The following is a 23387-nucleotide window of genomic DNA, read 5'->3' on the forward strand; positions in this document are numbered from 1 at the left end:
ACATTCTTGCTTGGTATTGTTTGTGAAGAGCTGCAGCATTTTAGTGAAGTTGAATGTAAATGAAACAGTTTTAAAATCAGGATCTGAGCTCACAGAAGCAGATTTATAGAACTGTGTGCACCTTCTTCCAGGACTAGCACTACAGTATGTAAAATATTTTGGATATTCTTTTCAATGAGAAAATATATGATGGTATTAATTTACCACTGCTGTTTTCTACATTTGACAACAAAGTGATGTGACTGACTTCAGCCATGCTTTTATTCTCAAACGCAGCAGTGTGTTTGGAAATAAAGAAAGGAAAACAGTAAAAATCATAGTGAATATGTGCTTGTGGTACTAAGTTTATTTTTGCTTATACCACAGAATTACATTCAAAAGACCAATTTCATGTCATCTGAGAAATGTTCATACAGTAGAAACTCACTACAAGTCATTTCAGAAGGGAAAACTGTAACCTGTGAAATGTGATTAACCAGTTGTAAAGAAGTCCAATAATCTCAACAGTGTTACACTATATAGGACAGATATGAGTTTACCAGTACTGCCAAATCATTTGTACTCTCTTGTGCTGCTAACTTAATTATCAGTCTGATCAATATTACACGGCTGGGACATCTTCCACTATATACATGAAAACAATTATATTTTCCCAGCTATATTGTAATCAGATTATTTACTGTCTGAGGTCTGTATGTTCACTCTGTTTCTTTTGTTTCCACCAAATTAATTTGCTTTTTTAACATGGACTGGGAGGATTAATAACTCATTTTGCTAGTAGGAACATTAAACTGAAACTGTAGTGATACCTTGTGGAAATAAGTTGATCTAGCACTTTCATATTTTTAAATACAGTGAAAAGTAGTGTCATCTGCTCATTACTGCAGTGTGCATTTGAAAATAGTTCATCCACGCCTCCTTCCTGCACCACCATTTGCTTTACTGTAATGCTTTTAATCTGTAAGATGATAGAAGGAAGATGAAGACCCATGTAAGATGTTTAGGTCCTGAGACTGAAATTCAGCCTGCCTTCCAGCTTTTGTTTGGTTTCTTTGATCAAGAAAGTTTAGCTCTTATGTAGTAGATTTGGGTGTACTCTGTTTGGCATTTAAGTATAACCTGCCTGTTGCTAATTATTTATTTTACTTTTTAAAGGCCATGATTAAAAGTTTTATGGATGTCTACCAACTTGCAAGTTCCAGAATTGACATATTAGTGAAAGAAACAGCACCTCATCAGCTTCACACTGCAGCCCCAGTGTCCAAGCACCAAATAGCTTGCCTTCATGAAAGTGGGACTTACAATTGGTAAGTTTGCATTTCAACTACATTTTTGTCATTTTGATTTCCTGACCATTCATACTGCGTAGTTTCTACAGGGCGCAGTAGTTTTTCATTATAAATATACTAGATCAATAAGAACAGTAGCAACAGAAACTTTCTGAGACTTTTCCAGAAGAGAATACAGGGATGTAAGAGTTAACACAGGAATCAGTTTTACTACTGTATCTTTTTTAGGGACCTGTTCTTTGCTGCTGTCACTGAAAAAGTACATAGTTGAATTTTGGACCTGAAGAATTTAACTGTCGAAAGATATAGCCAGTGAACACATAAAGTTGTTGACGGTGCATAGAGGCACAATATTAATTAGGATACAAGATTTTTTTGTAGACAATTGTGATAAACTATGCATCTCAGTAAATACTGTGATCCGGTTATAAGGTTAAATAAATCATTTTTTTCTAAAATGTTGTCCACAAGAATACTTGAACTTGTTTAAGGCTATAAAGGTGCTTCTTTATTCCTGAGAACTGTGTTTAACATTCTTATTGAATGCAGGTATATTTGTGCCACGCATGCAGGAGGCTAGACGTGTGAATAAACAAATGGCCTAAATATGTAGCCAGATATGTCTAGAATGAGACTGTGTAAGTTGTGCCACTTCCATACACTTGATGAATTTCTTCTCCATCTTTCTCTAGTTTTCAATACAAGATTAAGAGGAAATCTTAAATCTTTAAAGGCATTTTTGTTTTGTTTTGATTCCCTTCTTCTTCCTCCTTTCTTTCACTCCTGTGAAGCAAAGAATCATAAAGGAATTGAGGACTGTTTGGTTTCCTTTTTGAAGAAGAGGTAGATGAGGGTAGATAACAGCAGGACAAGGGGAAATGGTTTTAAGTTGAGGGAGGGAAGACTTAGGTTGGATGTCACAGGGAAGTTCTTTACTATGAGAGTGGTGAGGTGCTGGAACAGGCTGCCCAGAGAGGTTGTGGATGCCCCGTCCCTGGAGGTGTTCAAGGGCAGATTGGATGGAGTCCTGGGCAGCCTGGTCTAATATTGGGTAAGTAATGTGGAGGTTGGTGGCCCTGCATTTGGCAGAGGAGTTGGAGATTCATGATCCTTGAGGTCCCTTCCAACCCTGGCCATTCTGTGATTCTGTGAAGATCTTTAAGAGGAGAGCACTCAAAGCAAATGACAGAAACACATGAGCATGTATATATCTAAAGGTTGTGGCTGTGAATTCCAAATTTTTACTGATTTCAAAACAATTCCATTTATTTATTAACATGCTTCAGAATGGATCAGCATGATGGAAAATTAGCACAAATAGAAAATATATTAGTCAGTGTTGAACTTCACTTGATCTCTGGATGGATCACAGTCAATTTGGATGAATGCGTTGTCTTATCTGTGGATGTGCAAACTTTCTAAGGCACTCAATGAAATTACTTCTTTTCTCCTCCAAACAGCCTTTCTCTATATTTCTGCTAGGTTTCCATGCATCCTGCTGAGCCTGTGCCCAGTGTAATTGTGTTGCTCCTTTGCCTGTTATGATTGCTTTTCTTGTTTAGATCAAGCTGACCACTTGTATACTAAGGACTCAGAAGCCTGCCAAACTTGCTGTAGAGAGGTTTGCTTTCATTCTGATTGAGAGAGCTTTTAGAGAAGATTACACTAGTCCTGTTTGTGAAGGGCTATGCAGTGGCTTGATTTGTTATAGTGAAAACAAACAAATTGCATCCCTAGCTCTCCAATGCCTGTGATTAAATGCAATCTTCTAGTAAGTAATTTGTGTCTGCATACAGTACAGATGTACAAATCATACTATTTGCATTGAAGTATTGAAGTACTGCCTGGCTCTTCTACACAACCCACTGAGGAGAAGAATAGTTACTCCTTGAATAACAATTTCAATTGTCATTTAGCATAAGTACTAATTGAAAGTATTTTAAAATTTTAATGTGAAGCCCCTCCCCCCTCCCCAAATCCAAATAGCTAGTTTTCCTACTTACTTGAAAAAAATGTGTTTATTGGATATTTTGTAATATACGTACTTTCTTTGGAATTAGTCCATAATATGTGCAAATATTTCATCAAGCATGACTTTCAGTACCTTCAGGAGTCATGGGTTTCCAGCATGGCTCACATTTTAAGGGATCGGTTGACAGTCAGTCCTGTTCTGATTTTGATGAAATTTTGCACTAAATTTTCCTCTGTTTAAAAAGTAGGGTTTTTTTTTTTTTTTTCCTTGATTATTAGTATCTTGTGATAGTCTTTTTTTGCAATCCTAACAGTTTTGCTTCTATGTATTTCCTTTTTTTTTTTTTTTAAATTTACATTCTCTGAAATGCAGCTGCCATAGTCACAGTTTTGTTCTCCACAGTTTGCTGCATTTGGGTTATTTGCTGACTGGGGTTGTCAAATGAGGAACAGAGAAGCCAGCAGTGAGCCTCTAGTATGAAATGAGATGGAGAATTTCACTGAGCACTGAACTCCATACTGGACTGGCACTGCCATTTGGTCCATGAAATAGTGAAGAAACACTATCATAGTTAAAAACTTCTCAGTGGTCTTCCCTTCACGTGTCTCTGACCTTATGCCCTCTTATGACTTGCCTTAGGAAAGCCTGATGTGCTTACAAGGGGGTCTTTAGTGGAAGTATTTCAACAGTAGAAGCTGTACCCAAGAGAAGAGAAGATACCAGCTGAAAGTGTTTCCATACTTGTTTTTTTACTTTCTGTTGTTGTTATGCAGCAGCAGCAAGTAATGTAACCATCACAGATTGGATTGTGCTTCAGGGTTTCCTTTTAAATGAACACCCGCCAATATTTTAACAGTACTGGACTCTACTACTTTGATCCATTTTATGTCTTCAAATATATTAACTTATTACCATGCTTGCACTTTCATTCAGAGTTGTAGGAGCAAGTAGGCTTTGAACTGAGAGTTTGTAAATGCTGTACTGTGAAATACTGCAGTCATAAGCAATTACTTTGTGGGTGCTGTGGGGTAAGATGTGGCATGAAGTTAGTCACAAAGTAAGCATGTGAGTCCCTGCCTAAGGGAGTTTGTGGCCACAAGTACAGTGTTGTGGGGAGTGGATGCAGTGATGCTGTATTCTTCAGTGTGCTCTGACACATCTGAGTTACTAACTGAATTCAGTTTCAGTTCATTATGGTAGTGCTCCGGAAGGTGTTTTCATAGCTGTTAGACTTGAGATTTTGTGCCTGGTGTCAGTAGTACTTTTAAGAACATCAAGTATTTTGGTACCAGTTTTGACAAATAAAAGAAACCCCTCTGCCCCATTCTAAGTAGCCAGGTGTTTCTCTGACCTGGAGACTACTGCATCTCTGTGGCCTTAAGCATGCATGCAGCTGATCTCGTTATACTCCCTCTTTTTTTTTTTCAGCTTTTTTTTGCTTTCACATTAGAATCAAAGGAGGGTAGAAGACAAAGGGGAAAAGAGAGTAACTTTATTAAGCAAATGAGGAGGGAAAAGCTTTCTTAGTTGTTCTGGTTAAATGAAAATTTGGGGAGACAGCAGGATGTCTTTAACTGTAAAAGGTGAGGAGGTTTCAGATGGGTGAGAGAGGTTCACTGAAAGACTCCAAGAGGAGCAGAGTTCTCATGACACGAGCCATGAAACAACTGTTGTCTTTGGATGCTTCTCCTAACTGGGGCTGAAAATCAAATCACTCATTGCTTTATGTGGCTTTTCATCATCCTTGCTTTTTAACCCCTAAAGTTATGGCTACATCTGTCTTCTGTTTAAAAATTTCTAGTGGTATCTCACACAGTAGTGGAAATGCAAAGACCACAAGTTTTGATAAAGTGAGAGAAGTAAATAAAGTGATCCTGTGTGTGAGAAATACATATGCCTTCATATTTTGTATTGAAGAGCAGCATTAAGCAGAAAGTATACTTCCCACTCAGAGCAGTCAGCTCTCAGTTCTCATTTTCTACTTGCACCTGATTCATGGTGGGGAGAGACACAGCGAACGCTGTGAACTCAGACTTAGCAGCTAATGACACCACTGACAGTCTCTTTCTACTTAACTGGACTGTTCAGGGCAGTGTGTATCTTTCCCCCACGTTCTTTGTTTCCATGTCACTGCTTTAATCATCGTTTGAAGGGTGGAAGTTGCATCTAAGCAGGATGCAGGTCTTACACATAGAATGATGAGAAGGGAACCAGGGAAGAAGAAAAAGGCTATTTGACTTTTCACTTGCTGCTCAGGAGAAAGGCTCACAATCCATCAGTGTGATGTTATGTGACAGAGAACGTGCTTCATGGGCTGAAGCCATATCTCTTGTGTTAGAACATGGAATGACTGATGCAGCTGGGGGAGTTCTTGCCAGATGTTGCATGAGGCAGATGGGTCCTTGATGAAAATCCTACTTGGCTTTTCCACTACTTCATGCTAGCCTGGTGCACAGCTGAACCAAAAAGATTTTATTTAAGGTTTGGAATTGAATTGGTTTTGTGAAAGACTGGAGAAACTTATTTTTAATTTGCCATGCAAAAAAAAAAAAAGAAAAAAAAAAGAATAAAGCAAACTTAGTATTTTCATTGTTACCTTTGTCTTGCAGCATTTTCTTGGGAATAGTCCAGGACAGAACTCAGTAAGATGTAAACCTCAAATAATTGTTTGAACATTGGTCTGTATTGTTAATTAGTGGTGCATGGATTATTTACTGCGAAGTGTATGAATGTTCTTCAAGTGTTACTAAGTAAAGGGACATGTAACAGCCCCGCAAGGAGAATTTCCCAACTATTGAGACAATAAGAGAGATGAAAGAGTGGAAACACCAGTATGAGCAAAAAATTAAAATGATTCCATTTTCTAAGCTCGAAGTCTTTATTAGGATGATTCTGGAAAGCAGGAATATCTGCCAGGGAGCAATTTTTTACAGAAGTATTTACATTTCTTACCTGACTGTAAGCAACTGGCCTTCAGCTGACAACTTTACTGCACAGTCAAGGAATGCGGGTATCCTGGTATAAATGCTCACCTTGTTATGTGGTATTGCTTACATAAGTAGCAGTTGTAACCAAGCTGTATAAATCATGTAGTTTAAACTATTTGCTTATTATGTAGTACCAATAAAAATATAATAATATGAAACCAACATTATAAATCACATTTTGTGACTTGAGGCAAGGTGTTCAAAAACAGTTACAGTAATCCAAAAACACACTTGCTGTTTGGTAAAGAATACTTCCTTTTCTTTGGAAAAAAATTTTGATACTCAATATTCTAGGTATGTGAACTTTTAACTTGTCAGACTATTGTAACATATTTGAAAATTATAGTAATTTGATTAAAATGTTGCCTATAAGGCAAGAGGTTCAGTTAATAGAATCCATATGTAATTAAAATGCAGAACTAAATGTAATCAGACCCCAGTGACTGGTGCCTTCATATTGATAGTTTTACAATGGCCTCTGGGGTTGAAAGTTTATGTTAAAGTTACTAATGTAGCTGTGTTCCAGAAAATGAGCAAGACATTCTAGCCATTTCAAGTATGACAACATGCTGAAGCAATGGTCGCGCAGTACAAAAGGTTGATAGTCTGAATATTAGGGGTATCTTCTGCTGGCAGGTGGCAGAAGGACGAGTCTGCTTGAATGTAGTAGTCAGAGAATTGTATTCAGCATCAGTGCTGTTGTGTAAACATCCCTAAATGAAGGATCTTGCTGTGAGTGTGTACAGGTGTCCTTTCCGTCAGTAATTTAGTTACTTCATTTGTGTGAATTCACCTTTGAATCATGTGAAAGCTATAGACACAACACTATGTACCAGCCCACAAAAGAAGTTTAAAAAAATTTCCTGAACTTAAAAAAAAATAATATTTTCTCTGGACAGTTTTAAGAGTCGACATCCTGTGTTAGAGTTCTCTAATCATCACCAGCACAATTTACAATCAGAACACACAGAGAGCCAGTTCAGACCAGCTCATCTGTTGACTTTGGCAGAAGCCCTTAATCTCACTGCGTGCAGCTGCCACTTGAGAGCTGGGGACTCGGCAGACAGCCGAAGGAGGGTGGGATACGGGGTTGGTCAAGGCATGAACACATAGGCCTGCTTCATTTCAACAGTCGTACACTGCTTTTTTATAGTCTTTTCATTTTACAGCCTTTTTTTTTTTTTTTTTTTTTTTTAACCTGAAATTAAATGAGGACCTCTCATGAGCCACTGCGCTCCAGGCATAAGAAATTGTAATGTCTGGCTTCCAGAAACTGTCCCGTCAAAATGTGCTTCTGATTAGGTGGCTTAATTACAGCTGTGAAAACAATGTTGATTTAGGCCTCAAGATTCCAGTGCATGTCAGCCGTTATTAGCTAGCCTTGGACTGAAGCCACCATTTTAAAACTCTGTACCACTAAAGTCACACACTGCCTGACAACTTTTTATTTAGGCAGAAATGTTGCCAGAAGCAACACATTTTATGCAAAATATTTTTCATTGCGCAAATTTCAAATGTGACACCGTTGATGGACATAAAATGGGTAGTTACGGCTGGACTCCACCGAGCCCAAATCCTAACTTTCGCAAAAACGAAGAAGAAGAAAACCCGCCCTGTTTAAAATAGTTCTTATAAAGTTTGACTGACATAATGCTTAATTTTAATTCCTTTAATTCAGTTTTATTCCAAATCCAGCATGTTGGTTTAACCACCCAATTTTATTGCATCTAAATTTTCCTGACAGTTTCATTTGCTGTTGGGAAATAAAATTGCCATTTTTGCAACATGGGAAATAATGGCTAGTTTCAAAACCAATATGTTTGAAACTTCCTTTGCCTGAAGCAGGTTAAGGCACACACTCAATTTACTTTAGGGGAAAAAAACTCATTAAATAGTTTTTAATATTTTAATATAATTTAAGTAACTGCTTTCACAGTGGGAAAGCTTATTAGGCCCATGTATTTACACCTGCAGAGAGGTAAATGTTTGGGTAATTAGGTGGTTTGCAATACTTCAGCTATTCAGTGCAGTTGCAGAATTAATGCCGTGAATACTATCGATGGACATAATGCATTTGCTGCATTTAAGCATTACGTTTCTAGTGGTAGTATTCTGCTTTCAAGTGCTCAAGAAGACAATTTAAGTGGTTTGTTTAGTTGTTTTTTTTTTTTTTTTTTTTTTTTTTGTGGTGGTCTGTCTGTTTTGAAAGCCTCTTTAATGACAAGAATTGGCTAAGGAATGTGAGTGAATGTGTGTGGGTGTTAGCTCTCGGCAGTTGCCTTTGCTTTGGAAAAGCAGGGTCTACATTCTCACTTCACAGTTGCCATGAAATTCCAAATGTCCATGCTGTGCGGCTTAATGGAAACCATGAAGCTCCTAAATGACCACAGGTTTATTCCAATGTTAAGCACAAAACAATCTTTCAGGTCATTGGCTGAGCTGCAGAAAAGGAAGGTCGTGTTTTCAGGAAGCTAAGCTCCTTTCCCTTTCTCGTTCATGGTTTGCATTTCTATGGCATTAAAAATGTGTTTCTAGTAAGGTACTGGAACTACCAACTCACAAGCAAGGGTCCTCAGTTCCCAGGACTGAAAACAAGACACTTGGAAACTAGCACTGTATTCATTTCCTACCCTAAGTGCTCAGGCCAGGGGAACAATTGTACTTCCTAGAGTAACTAATTGGAAATTAGTTCAGAGAGACTAATGGTTTGGACAAGGAAACAGCTCTAAAGCATAGATTCAAGTTTGCCTTGTAGAGAAACACTGCCCATTCATTCGCTGTCTGCACCAGATTAACAGGATAAAGGAGCTGAATGCCTATGTTTCATTTTCTTTCATTTTCAAGGGAAAAAGATAGAAGCGAGCCAGTCTTTTATTTTATTTGCAAAATGATTTGTGGGACTTTGTGGAACTGAATGTTTCAGAAAGGCCTCAGTGGCTGTGGAGGACAATGTTGAGTCAGGAGACAGCTGTGTGATACTATTTTCCTTGTCAGATGTCTACGCAGCAGTCTTTCAGAATGTGTTTCATTGGTAATATGCAGTGCTTTTTATCTGCCAGCTGCATGTTTGCTTCATGTTTGCTACATGCCTTTGTTTCTTTTGCCTTCCTCCCACATTTCCCAAAGTGAAATTTTCAGAACATCAAAATAAGAGAAACTTTTAAATGTGGTTGCATGTACTGCTAATGCTATAGTAGAAATAAAAGTATCGGGAGTGCTAGACAGGCTGTTATTTTGAGAACTTGATATTATAGACCAGGACATTTAACCCTGAGAAAAAGTTTTTACAAAAGAACAGAGCCAAGGACACAATTTTACTGGCTTTATAGAAGAAAAGGAATTTTCTCTACAAAAGCAGACAAATTCACTTCTTTCCAGACTTGAGAACTTTTACTCAGGCCAGAAGGTGCTTCCTCCTCCCGTTTGAAGAAGTTATTTCAAGAAAGGGAGCTGGGAAGCTTCTATTATTCTCTGTTAAACTGTGGGTTAAACATAAAGAGAATGTCTGTCTTTTCTGTGACTGTGAATTCACTGAGAAATTTTTGGACGGGATTAAAGCGTAGCTGTGCCTGAATGAGTCTAGCTCAGAAACTTAAATGTTTTGCGAATGCGTGGAATCCAGATTGTCATCTTCCTCATATCTTCATATCATTGTGAATTTAAATCGCATAAAGTGTGCTGTTGTGATTAATGATTTCCTTGACTCCTTCTGACTCCTGCTTAATTTTGAGTTTTTGTGTATCTCAAGCTAATTATACAGTGCAGTGTTAAAGAAGAAAATTCCAGGCTGGTTGTCATTCATTAGCTTTGATGAATAGTTCAAGGTGTTGAGATGTTACCTGGGAGCTGAGATTAGATCAGTTGGTGTAACACGTGGAAGGATTTTTGTTGTCTTTCATGGCTTTTCTTCTTATTTTGTAACAGTATCTGTCCACTGCCTAGGGTAGACTCTCGTTTCTCAGCCAGCCTCAGAATTGCCTGTATGTGCAGCATGCCCTCAGTGTGGCATGCATCAGGCTACATTCACTCACTACAAAAAAAAAAAAAATTAAAATTGTGGTGGCATTTAACTGGTTTGGGCTGGAGAATCTACAGTTTGCTAGGGCAAACCTTCCCTCAAAGGAAACAGCTACCTCCAATGACTCTTTCTCCTCTTAGTCTGCTTCTGGTGCATTGCCTTGGAAAGGCCAGGCACCATTTCCACTATCAGTCCCACAGCAGATTTCTCATCTGTTGGACTAGACCATATGGAAGACCCTGTACAGGCCAAAGGGAGATAATGATGATGGTGAGGAAAGGTGCTGTAAACCACAGCAGTGTCCTTGAATTTGTGCCTTTCTGGAATTTGTAGAAATCAAATATTTGGTCATGCTTTTTTCTCCTGCCTTCTTGTGTAATTGTTCATGTTTACATCGTTTTCACTTGGGGAAAAGAAGAGCAGACTTTGTGTTCTTTTCTGTGACATTTTCACTATAAAGTAACGTTTTTGTAGAAATACTTCTGCTTACCTATTTCTGTTGTCTGATTGTTTGCGTTTTGTACTCTAAGAATAAAAGTTAATGCAAGAAATAAAAAAAATGTGCTCTATAAAATATGTTAGAGAATATGACTTGCACAGATAAAAAGAGGAAATTCAGTGTTAGGGCATAAAGCGTAACACTTTTCTTAACCCATGCCTGTTCCGGTAATGTAGACACGATTTAGGCGCATACAGTCAGTAAGTTACATCTTAGTGTTTATTTTTAGTGGGTTTTACATATTTAAGTCAAGCTGCTTAATATTTAACCAGCATATATTTATTTATTTATTGTTGTCATCTTTAAATTACGTATAAAAACCTTTCATGGAAGTCTGTGAAACTCCACATTATGTAGCAACGGAGCAGTTTTTCCAGTTAATCATACTGAGGACCTATTTTCTCTAGAGACCTGGCTCCCTGAAGCAATTTGGCCTGTTGAATAAACTAGTACTTGAAGAAATTTTTACAATGTGAAATGACTACCTGATAAGGTAAAAAAATTGTCAACTCATTGTCAACTGTGGAGATATTATCATGATTAAAACCTTTTCAAATATTTTTGTTTCCTTTAGTTTGTGTAACAGTTCAGTACAGTTAAAGAGATTTAAAAACACAATGTGATTCTTAAGATATATTTTTCCCATTTTACAAAAAATTATTCTTTGTTGACTTCATTCAGAAGGTATAGCTTTTGGAAGGGAAGGAGCCTCTTTTCATTAAGCAATCAACTGATTTATTTTTTTTTTTTAAAGAAGGTAAGGTACCTTTAAAATACACAGTAGGTAGTAAGGTGTATTAATGTGGGCAAGGAAAGTTTGGAAAAACAACTGTTTCCCTGCTACATTTGATCGTATTAAGGAAGCACAGTGGCACGATGATGATGCAATTATTCCTTTTCATCATTTTCAGACAGTGTAATTGCTTCCTTCAGTTCTTCCTGGTTTTTGGAGAGAGATCCCTGGAACTTTCAGAGCCATGTTAAGACACCACACTTCTGAATCTGTGCCTGAACTGCAATTGACATGTGGTTCAATCAGGAAATGTCACCATAAAGCTGACACTGCAATACTTGCCTGTGCTAAAATTGTGTGTTCACAGATATTTTGGGAAGCTTTTTGTCCTACTTAGATATTACAGGTAATTAACCACACTTGTGAAATAGCTCACTGATTTTTCAGGTTTGGTTGAGTACCTGTGTGTGTCACTTGATCACAAAATAATTGGCTCATATGGTGATTATAGGGGTATAATCCCTGTTAGGGTCCCTCTCAGTCTTTCAGACTCTGCAACACCAAGGTTTCTCACAGGGTTTCACTGATTGTACTGCACTCTTTTGGGAGCCTGTGCAAATCCTGCAACTTAAATAGGGCAGCCTGACATAACAGTTGTCCCATTTCATTTCAATTTCATTTCATTTCATTTGCACATGTCAAAACATCCTATAGCTTTAGAAATTTCTAGTTGCATTTAGTTACTTGCTGAAGTTTGCTATACTCTAAATAAAAGATTTTTTGGAAGAATATAATCTAATCAGGAGTTCTAAGTAAAGGAATTTCAAGATACCATTCTGAAACTTAGGAAGCAGACCAAATTACAGAAATATCCCATTGTAAAATGTTTTTTTAAAGTTATGCTACAGCTTTCTTGCTATAAAAGCCAAAAAGCTGAAGGAACTTCCCTCCAAGTCTCCTTCTATGCTTCTCATTAAACTTTGATAAAAACGTTGTGTGCCGGATGAATGTTTTCAGTGTTGTATGTGGTGGCTTTTTGAAAAAAATAAATTCTTCTGTGCTTTCAGAACACACATTTGCCATATGTATACTGAAGGATGAAATTCCATTAGCATTTTTTTAATGTTGATTCGCATAAAATATGGTTGGTATGCAGGAAATATTAGTTCCATTTGCCTCACTCTAACTACATGTTCGGCCTCACAGAAAGTGATGGTCTAGTACCTGACTGAAAAACAGTTCTTAGAGGCTGACTGTACTCTTGAATCTACTAAGTATAAAAAGTTCTGCTGAAGCAATTGTTAGAGTGTTGTTTAATCTCAGTCTGAAGTATGACTGTATATGTAAATTGGGCCAAAACCAACAGATATAGTAACCCGAGCTCACACACACTCAAGTTGTTTATAACTGATGAGCTTGATTCCTTGCCCAGTTAGTGTAATTTGGATCGTGCATTTACAAAAGACCTACATGTTTGCTGTCAACTGAAATTGAACCTAAAAAGTAATTTTTTTTAGGCCATTCAGATATGAACTGTAATTTTAGAAGCAGTGCTGCAGGAATGCCAACTGTGTTCCTTAACAATTACTGTTATAAAGCTACCTTTTAGAAATACCCTTTTGAATACACACTGCATGAGATACTTTATGTAATATACAGGAGGAGTAATTTCCTCCTGAAGTTATGTGAACCAGTTTTCACTGGGGATGAATGAACATTAAAATGTTTGCTTTGAATAAGCGAAGAAAAGTTTGGAAAATAACTCAAACATACAGGGAGCCAAAGGTGAATCTTTTCCTGCAGTATATTCAGGGGCAGGGGATGAAGCCCTTATCAGGATTTTGACTGAGAGGTGACTGTCTATACTTCATTGGATGACCTAGGAAATGCCTCTGCACTGGTCAGTGCTAGGAGGGTGGAACCTTTTGTCCTCTTGCTACACTGATGGTTTTAATAATAAACATTCCTGTTCCATTCTCAACATTTTCTGTTGAGAAAATAAGGCTGAAAGCAGTAACGCCTCACTTCTAAGCATGGCATTAGTGCTATCATTTTTTACTCTGTCATTAGAAGATCTTTTGAAGAGGCCTCTTGGTTTAATATTTTTTAGAGGAGATGAGTTACAGTCCTGTAGCCTATTGCAAATGTAGATGCTCTTACTCAACATGCAAGAGTTGATCTGTATTACAGTCTTTGCTAAAACAAACAAAAAACAACAGAAAAAACTCTGTTTTTCAAATAGGTACAGCCAAGTCGTGTTAGTCATCCAGCTTATCATCCCAATTCTGTCTCCTGTGAGCTACCTACAATCCAGCAATTTTCTATGGAATGCTGAAGGCTGTCAATTCACAAGTTTAGAATCTCTCTTCACATTTCAGGATCTGCAGTTGTTTTCACCACTAAAAGGCCTTGTCCTTTCCTGACACTTCTTTGTAAGCCTGTGTAATAGCATTTTCCTACCTGAAATATGAACGAGATGCTCATTGCGTTCTGTTTTCATTGCTGAAAATTACTCATTTTGGCATCAGCAACCTCTTCCAGAGGTGTGCCAGTTCCAAATCACAGAATCACAGAATTGCAGGAGTTGGAAGGGACCTCAAGAGATCATTGAGCCCAACACCCCTGCTAAAGCAGGTACCCTAAGTGCGTATGACATTTCTTTTTACCACCTTGCATAAAGATAAGTTGGTTCTATCTCCTTGCCATAAATTACTGCTGAAAGACGTGTATGCTTTACACCTCAATCAATATTTTCTGGGCAGAAAAAAACCGGATGAGGTTTAACAAAAGCAAGTGTAGAGTCTTGCATCTGGGGAGGAATAACTCCATGCACCAGTACAGGTTGGGGGATGAGCTGCTGGAGGGGAGCTCTGCGGAAAGGGACCTGGGTGTCCTGGTGGACGACAGGTTGGCCATGAGCCAGCAGTGTCCCCTTGTGGCCAAAAAGGCCAATGGCTTACTGGGGTGCATTAAAAAGAGCGTGGCCAGCAGGTCGAGGGAGGTGATCCTCCCCCTCTATTCTGCTCTGGTGAGGCCTCATCTGGAGTACTGCGTCCAGTTCTGGGCTCCCAGTACAAAAAAGACAGGGATCTCTTGGAAAGAGTCCAGCGGAGGGCCACGAAGATGGTGAAGGGCCTGGAGCATCTCTGCTATGAGGAAAGGCTGAGTGAACTGGGTCTGTTCAGCCTTGAGAAAAGGAGACTGAGAGGGGACCTGATCCAGGTCTATAAATATCTAAGGTGTGGGGGGCAGAATGGCGAGGACGGACTCTTTTCAGTGGTGAGTGGAGACAGGACAAGGGGAAACGGCCGGAAACTGCAGCATAGGAAGTTCTGCACAAATATGCGCAAGAACTTCTTTACAGTGAGGTGACGGAGCACTGGAACAGGCTGCCCAGGGAGGTGGTGGAGTCTCCTTCTCTGGAGATGTTCCAGACCTGCCTGGATGCCTACCTGTGCGACCTGGTGTAGGGAACCTGCTTTGGCAGGGGGGTTGGACTCGATGATCTCTGGAGGTCCCTTCCAACCCCTACAATTCTGTGATTCTGTGATTCTGTGATTCTGTGAATATGTTTCCTTTTTGGTTTCCTTCCTTCATGTTTACAGCTTCTCTTGAGTTTCCAGTTTCTGCAAGCTGGTTGTGTGCTTTTCGTTATAAAAAACAGATCTCTTATGTAACAAATGCTCTTTCAGGGGTTTTTAGAGAGAACTTCAGGGGGACTAGACCCTATAGATATGCTGGGAAGCAAATAGGTAACGTAATCTTCTGAATTTGCTGTAATTTAGCAAACAACGGAATCTGCAGACTCAGTGGATAGTCTTTGAGTTGTTGAAACCGATAAGGCTACCACAAGGCATTCACTGCAGCTGCTCTCATAATTCTTCTGTCCAGACACTCATCCAGTCTGTTCCAGCCTAGTTAATAAGCCTCTCCATCAAAGGGCACTTGAATATCATCAGTTCATGCTGAATATTGGCTTCTTGAAGGAATTTTCTGACTTAGTCTACATATCTATTCAAATTCTTTGGAGAGAAGTAGTGAGCAAGAGAATATTCTCAAGGCATCTGTCTTGAGAGTAGCAGTAAGTTCCATGTTTGTTCTCATTTTAAAATAATCTATCAGTAGATCCTAAAATATTTTTTTTCCCAATTTAGATGGTTCATTTATTTTGTTAGCTACACAGCTTCATTGTTCTGATCCTTATTCTTTAAAATACTGTAGATTTGGCAGAAATACACAGCAAAAAATAATATTCTGAATGCCTGAATATTTTTAATGCAAGAAAACTGAATCATAAAGACATTTCCAGTGTTCATAGACCTTCCTCGTTTATATTGTTAAAAGTTACTGTTACAAATAGTTACCTTTTCTGTATTTTCCCCTTTTACCTGTATTGCTGATATATCTTCATTAATTATAAAGTGATTGAAGTGTTTTATTGAATTAGTGTAATTTCATTTTTGCCAAAATCTTTTGTGATGATTTGCTCTACGATTCTGCATTAAAATTAGTCTTTGGTAAAAGACAGATTAATGCACTACTGGCAAAGCTCAGCTTTCCTTGTCTGTTTAGTAATGAAATGCCTAGATGGTAGTTGCACCCGTTTTGAGCAAAAAGACAAAAAGGAAGGTAGCTAAGCATTTTGCTGTGCGTGAGCAGTTAGAGGGCAAGCAGACACCATGCACCTTGACCACCTATTATGAAGCTTTTTGCTGCAATGTCAAGTGAAAGCGAGTTAATTGGGTGAAGCTGTAGAGCATGTTAGGGGCATGGTAAAGGGTTGCTGTCTGACAGCTGAATGTCAGCAGAAGCTAGTCAAGTGTGGCTGAGAGACAGAGACCTGTCACAAAGTTCATGTGGACTATCGCACAGTTAGGGAGATGAAATGTGGTTCTGTCTCACTTTCTCCCTCATTGCATTCAAGCACCTTAAGATTTCACACTGTACGTGTCAACTCTTGTTCTCTAAGCTGTTTTCTCCTAACACTTCTGCATTCAAATGATTGGACAGAAGATGCTAATGTTTGGCAAAATGAATGTAAATACACTTCTTTCCTTTTTATGCTAGGGTGGCAGTATGCATGCAACTCAGAAGGTACTTTGAAGGCTTACAGACAGGCCCAAAGCCTAAGAGTTCAGCTGATGACTGAATACTTATTTCTCAAGAGAATATGAAATTTGACACTTTAACTTGTTGGACGGGGACTGCTTTTCCATGAGTGCTGACAGAAGGAAAGTCTAAGCAGTGAGTGGCAAGTACTACTTCATGAGCCAATTGTGCCTCAACATACGGTCATGTGTACTTTAGTCTCCAGTTGTAGTCATCATCTATCTTCTTTCTGGAAAAAGGGAAAGAGCAGCAGAGGTGACCATCAGAGAGAAATACTGATCAGAGGCAATAAAAAGCTGTAATAAAACTCACATAGGCTAAGAAAGGCTTATTGGAAGCAACAGAAATGTCAGTGTCTTACAGTACACTAATGCAAAACATGGAGAGCTGTCACAAAGGCTTAGTAAGAATACAGTGTTCCTTTCAGTGTTGGTTGCACAGCACAAATAAACCAGTAGCCATTGAGAATGGATATTAAGAATAAAAATAAAGAATAAAAGTTGTGTCTATTCTTGAGAAAGTGGAAAATCTCTGGTAGGTAGTATGGGCAAAAATTCCCTCATGAGATCATGCTCCTATAGTAAAGAATTTGGAAACTTGGATTGAAGAGCATATTGAGCGAGCATTTCACCATGAAAATAGTACAATATGTATATATATTGTGTTTTGTGTTTTGAAATTGTTACAGTGCAGTGCAGACAACTTGACCTGAAAATGGGAGATTGCTATGTGTTTTCCAGTGCAGTACCTGGAAAAAAAGACTGTGTAGGCTGTAGGGTAGATTTCTAGCCAGAATATTTGGAAATCATTAAAATTAACAATGCAAAACCAAATTCTCTCTCTTTAAGTGAAGAAGACATTGAAGATAAAGTGTTCTGATGTGGTAAGCCATCTTTCATTCTTCAAATGGAACAGATTTAAGTATGTTTGAACATAACAAGATTTTCTTTTAGAAAACAAGCAAAATATTATGAAATCTTCCTTTAATTGCTTTTAATTGAGCCTCAAGAGTGTGATTTCACTGAATGCATTAAATACAAAAGCATTACAGAAGCAGAAAAAAAAAATGATTTCCAGATATTTTATAATCATGTTTGTTCAATAACTCCTGAAAGTTGAAGAGGGAATTCTTTGAAAATGAAAAAAGCCATTAGTATTGCTGGCTAGCCGCATCCAAGGAAGAAAGTGTGTTGTGTGTCTACCTTTCTGACTTAATATGTAATGAGTTGGCAGTCCATGGAATTATTCTCCGATGGTAAATTGTTTCCAGAATCCAGGCAGGAGTGCTGACAATTAAAATTTATACTGAACGTTACAATTTTCCTACTTTGTGTCAGAGCAGAAATTTAGTCTTACAGTCTCAGAATACAGAATTGCAAAGTTATTGACTCAGGAAGCAAACTTTCTAGTTTTGGCCAGCATACATTCTTGCTTTGAAGAAGTTTGTTAACTAGCAATGTCAATAGTAATACTTTCCATTTTAAGCAGCTGTTTTAGCATTTTCATCAGACTGATGTTTTATTTGTTTCACTTCAAGTGAGAAATGGCTGTTTGAGCTGCTTCTAACAGCAAGTGAATTAGCAGCATACTGATGTCCCTTGGTATTGTGTGACAAAACCCAACTCAGTTTTGGTACTAGCAGTCTGAGAAGAAGATTGTGAATGACGTGAAAATTTTTTTACGGGGAAATAGGTTTTCCACATAAGTGCAGCAAAATGGAATCATAGACAGTGCTAGTTTCATATCACTGTGGTGAAGTGAAGGAACACAGTGATAGCATACATGGAAGAAGAAGGAAAAATATTATTGTCCATTTTGTTGGTGCCTACATGTGTATATGTCCTAGATTTGGGGTGAGGGAGAAAGAAAGGAAGGAATCAGTACCAGAAATCAACTGTGAAGGAATATATTATTTCCCACTTTTCCCCTTGCTCTCAGTTTCTGTGCTTAACTCACATTCCTTTCTACTTGAGTGGCTGTGCTACAGCCATTTTAGAGATTGGGAGAAACTACAACTTTCTTTTCCCTCGGCACTTCTATTTTCTGCCAGCCATCCTCACTATCTAGGTAGCTTGTAGTGTGGTGACTTCCAGTATAACACTTTGGCCGTGTAATTCTTATTTTGTCATCCTTAATTTGCCATGTGAGAAAAGAATGAGTTACAGAGAACCTCTCTAGCTGAGTCTTTGTATTACACTGCAACTTCAGTATTCTTTCTGCACTTTCATTACGTACCATTCTTGGTCATTTTCTATGGCTTCATTACTTCCTTACCTCAGTCAAAATAATACCTGCAAGTTTGTCTTTCACAGTCCAGAAGCCTTAACTCACAAAGCATGTTACTACGTTTACTATTTATATATATATATATATATATATATAATAGTTTTATGTATGTTACAAAAGGGGAGAAGGGAAATTTGTGCTACTGTGTTTTGTAATTGAATATTTGAAAGAAGTTTAAAGTGACTAAAATTAGTGGTGGGAAATTGCTGAAATGGAAGGAGTTGTTTAGCATACAAATAATGGAAAGCAATTGGAAAGTTGTGGTATTATTGTGAAGATTGTGGTCCAGTAAAATTATCTTTGTGTTGACTTTGAAGGCTAAAACCATTCTGACTGATCTGTGGCTTCTACTCTGGTTATAGATCTTACTCCTGTTGTTGAAGATAAACAATATAATTTTGACAGTGTAATTCTTTATGTAGTTATTTGTTTGCACCACTGACAAAACAGATGCACAGTTTTCTACTTCCAAGCATCTGACTGTGTGTATTACTTCACAAGTGTTGATATATATAAGCAAAATAGGGTGTTTTTGATCCCAACATGATGCTTTTGAATAGACTGGTACATACATACCAGCATAACACTGATGGTATTTTAATATTCTCTCCCAATGTCATTCATTATAAAGCAACCCATTATGAGTCAGTTTTAACTTTTGTGAAACAGCAACCACTTAACTAGGTCACAAATGTGATCATAGGTTAGTCACAAAAGAACAGTAAAGAACAGTTGTTTCAAAAGTCTTATTTCCGTGTCTAACAATAAAAAAATTGCTTGAATTAACTACAGTGCAAGAAGCAACTATTTCATAGTATAGACTAATCTTTCATATTTGCTTTGCTTTTGGGAAAATGTTTTTTATAAAATTAGGTTATCAGATTTTGAAAAATGACCCTAGAGCATGACCAATTACTGTATTCCATAAACGTTTTGAAAGCCTATTCTTGCTAGACCTGCTGTGTCCTAAATACTTGTTTACCTGATGAAGTGCAACAGTTTAGATGGAATCATTTATGGCTTATCAGGAAAATAAAAATGATGTGTTAAAGATATACCAGACATCTTATTTAATAATACCTGCATCTTATTTAAGATGTGTAATTCCTCTTTTAAAAATCACCTGAATGCATATTCATATGATGAATAATCATCACAGCCCTGGCACAGTCATCTGAGTTGGTCAGTTTAATACATATTTTAGGAAGGTCTCTAAACAAAATGATGTTCAAAGGGCTTTGTTGGAAAATTATAACTACCTTTAAAATTCTGTTGTGTAGGTATGTGTTCAAACAACGTGTATTATAACAGTTCCACTTTTTTTCCTCTGCTAACCTAAAGAACATGGTTTTCTTATTCTTCATGAGTTTACATAATGATATTGCATCAAAACAGTTCTTATGAGAAACGGCCAAGATTTTTTTTACATCAGTCACATCGTTATTCGATCTGATTTCCCTTCTACTCAATGAATAGTATTCTGTTCCTTGCAAGAAGTACAGCACAGGATCTGGATAACTAAAGCAGAGCTTTTTTCCCCCAACAGTGAAGCTTTTACTGTAACATAGTCTATTGACTTGCTGCCAATCATTAAGTTTCATACTTTTTTCTGCTATTCTCAAAGGAAATCTCATTTCTTTTTACTGGGATTTTGATGCCATGTTCCTCGAAAAGTAACATCACTATATCCAAAAAAAGAATATTATGAGGTAGCAATAGTAGCATGCAATTTTAGTCACTAAGATATGCTGATAAATTAAGATAATGAAAGAAGTACAAATTTCTATGTTTATATTTATCTTCAGTATTTATTATCCTGAGTGAAACCTGTTAATAACTTATGTCTTAGTGACTTCATTTACCTACACACTGAAGTATTTCTAGAATCTCACAGTCCATTCGCATATTTCAATATCTTGTTAATATTTTCTTATGAATGACCTTTTTTTTTTTTTTTTTTAGAGAGAATTTATGTCAACTAATTAAAGCATACAAATAACTAACTATTAATCAGTGTAAGAGGTGGATACCTACATTGAGATCTCATTTCAGATATGCTGCTACAAACGCAAAGTGAGGCTTCTTTGTGCTTTTGCTCTGTAGTGGTTCCCATTCTGCATAGTACTGAGCAGGACTGAATAGGCAGTGTGTTACAGATCACTCTGGTTATCTCATCCTCATAACCACCGTAGTTTAGAAAAACTAAAGGCACTACCTCATTTTAATCATCTCCTTGGATCAGTCATCTAAATTGGCTACTGCATGTGTTCTTAATGAAGGTGTAGCATAACCCAGCTGTTTACAGGGTCTGCAGTATGGCTTGTGATGAGCCAGGAAATCAAAAGAGTCCATATCAAAGAGAACTGTTGAAATAGGTGTTAGAAGCAACCATTGATTTTTCTCCAGCAATAGTAAGAGAGGAAAGAGGGATCTTTCATGAACATATCTGTATACATATGATTGAGTCTGGATTAGTTGAAATATGAATATACATACACCCTGCTGCCTCTGTCTGTATGAGTCTGTGTAGTTGAACCTGTGTGCCTGTATATATGTGCATTTTTTCCTCATTTGTATTTGTGTATGTGAATACACATACACTCCTTCTCAAATGCTGAGAAGAGAGTGTTTAAAAAATAAGAGAGGATATACCGTAACAGCCTTACTTTTTGTCTTATCCATAGTTATGCTTTGGATGTGAAGTTTTCCCATACGTTCTGGCATAGTGAAATGATTGTTTATACTTTTCACAGCTATGTAGAATGTTGGTTAAAAATACCTTGATAAAGGGCAGAAAAGTAATATGACATTGCATTTTGTATTTTTAATAGATATTTAAATAAATGTGCAGTGTCTCTATTTAGTGTTTATATTAATGTCAATATACTGGTATTCATAATCTTTCAAAGTAGAATGCACAATGTTTTGGTTCTGCAAGTTATTTAATGTTGAATTTTAGATGGTCTAACCTTTGTAACTGTTTGACTGAATGTCTGATTCACTGAAAGATGAGCTGTGTTTCCCGGCAAGATACACTCAGTGTATATTCTCAACAATCTTCTAACAAGCTAATGCTCAAAGAATATGAAGTGTTTGATTTCAATTTATGGCAAAATATATTTTAAAGTGATTTAGTAACTTCCACTGGTAACAAAGCACATTTTTCCCAATAACAGTGACAAAGATAAGTTTCTTTACCTGCTTAAGAAAATCAGAACTTAGGAATGATGATGAAGAGGAGTAAATGTTTTCTGTGGATATTTTAAACGCTTCAAATAATATGGGCTATAGTTTTATAACACTTATATTATACTTACTGTTGCAAAATTGATGCGTTTCTGCTTTGTTTCTGCTTATTACAGGTTTATATATGCATACATATGTATTCGGGTATCACGTACTTTAAATAAATGTTTGAAACAAAAAATGGACACTGGCAGATACTTCATATACATCTGTTTGTAAAGGGTATAATATTAAAAGGTGCATCAATATATATACTATTTTTCTTTCTTGCTTAACATTGAGTGTAGAATCTCTCAGGATATTATTTTTTATATTACTTCATTTTACTTCAGGAATCAAGAGGGAGTTCAAACATCACCATGACTTCAAGCTAGGAATTCAGCCTGACCAGCGTTGAATCCCAGATTTTTTGGCATTGAAAGCTGATCTTGACACATCCTACAACAGTTTTATGCACAATAGAGCCAATTCTCAGTCTTCAGTCTATTCCTTCACCCTGAATGTCACATACAGTCCCAAAAGAACAATGGAAAATGGATTTTGTATCAATAAACTTCGAGAAGGAAAAAAAATTGCATTAATGTAAAATGATGCAATTAAAGTGCAATTTTGTTGCTACCTTTCGATTGTAGTTCAGCGTTTGTATTTTTTGACATTAATTTTACGGTGTTATGAAAAATGTGCATTTACATGTTCACATTTCTGTGCTTCCAGTTCTTTGCATACCAGAACAGCTATTTTTTAAACTTTTATTTATTGTGGTTGCTCTTTCTTTATGTAATATATTTTTAAATGTTAAAGAATGACACATTTTGGGTAATTTTCCTCAGTCTTAAAAAAAAAAATCAATAAGCCATTTTAGTCTCTATCTATCAAAGTTGTTTCATACTTGTCTATTTTAAAGCAGGACTGCAATACTTTAATAGGATTGAGAGAGCTATTTGAAATGTATGCCAATGATTCCTGTCATTTCATGGCAGCCCTGCCATGGTTCACTGAGCCCCCTCTTTTCTCTTGTCAGCTCAACTGAAGACAAGCATTTAGTTGCAAACTTTAAGCAGGTTGTGCAAAACAGAAATGATGTGACTGCTTCTCTTCCTGCACAATAATGTCACTGCTGGTCAATGTGAGAAGGTCAGGTTGCTCCTTGTAAAGCTACATGATACCACTTGCCTATTTGAACAAGTTAAGTTAACTGCTGAATCTGGTCCCTGCAGGCATTGAAAACTCAGCCTTTTATCAAGTCTG

The 23387-nt window shown here is 37.2% G+C and overlaps 1 protein-coding gene across 4 annotated transcripts in view; it reads left to right on the forward strand.

The window, feature by feature from the left end:
* The window catches only part of CCDC171 (coiled-coil domain containing 171), a 167029-nt gene extending 144249 nt beyond the window's left edge, over positions 1–22780 (forward strand). For all 4 annotated transcript variants that reach the window (XM_042877338.1, XM_042877339.1, XM_042877340.1 and 1 more), the window contains 2 exons: positions 1156–1307; positions 22472–22780. In XM_042877338.1, coding sequence (XP_042733272.1) covers positions 1156–1307; positions 22472–22502 — 183 coding nt within the window. In that variant the 3' untranslated portion in view covers positions 22503–22780. The remainder of the gene's footprint in view (positions 1–1155; positions 1308–22471) is intronic.
* The last annotated feature ends 607 nt before the right edge of the window (positions 22781–23387 follow it).

The sequence above is a fragment of the Lagopus leucura genome, unplaced genomic scaffold, assembly GCF_019238085.1.
Source record: "Lagopus leucura isolate 7727_CA_CO unplaced genomic scaffold, USGS_WTPT01 Super-Scaffold_100018, whole genome shotgun sequence".
Classification (NCBI taxonomy): Eukaryota; Metazoa; Chordata; class Aves; order Galliformes; family Phasianidae; genus Lagopus; species Lagopus leucura.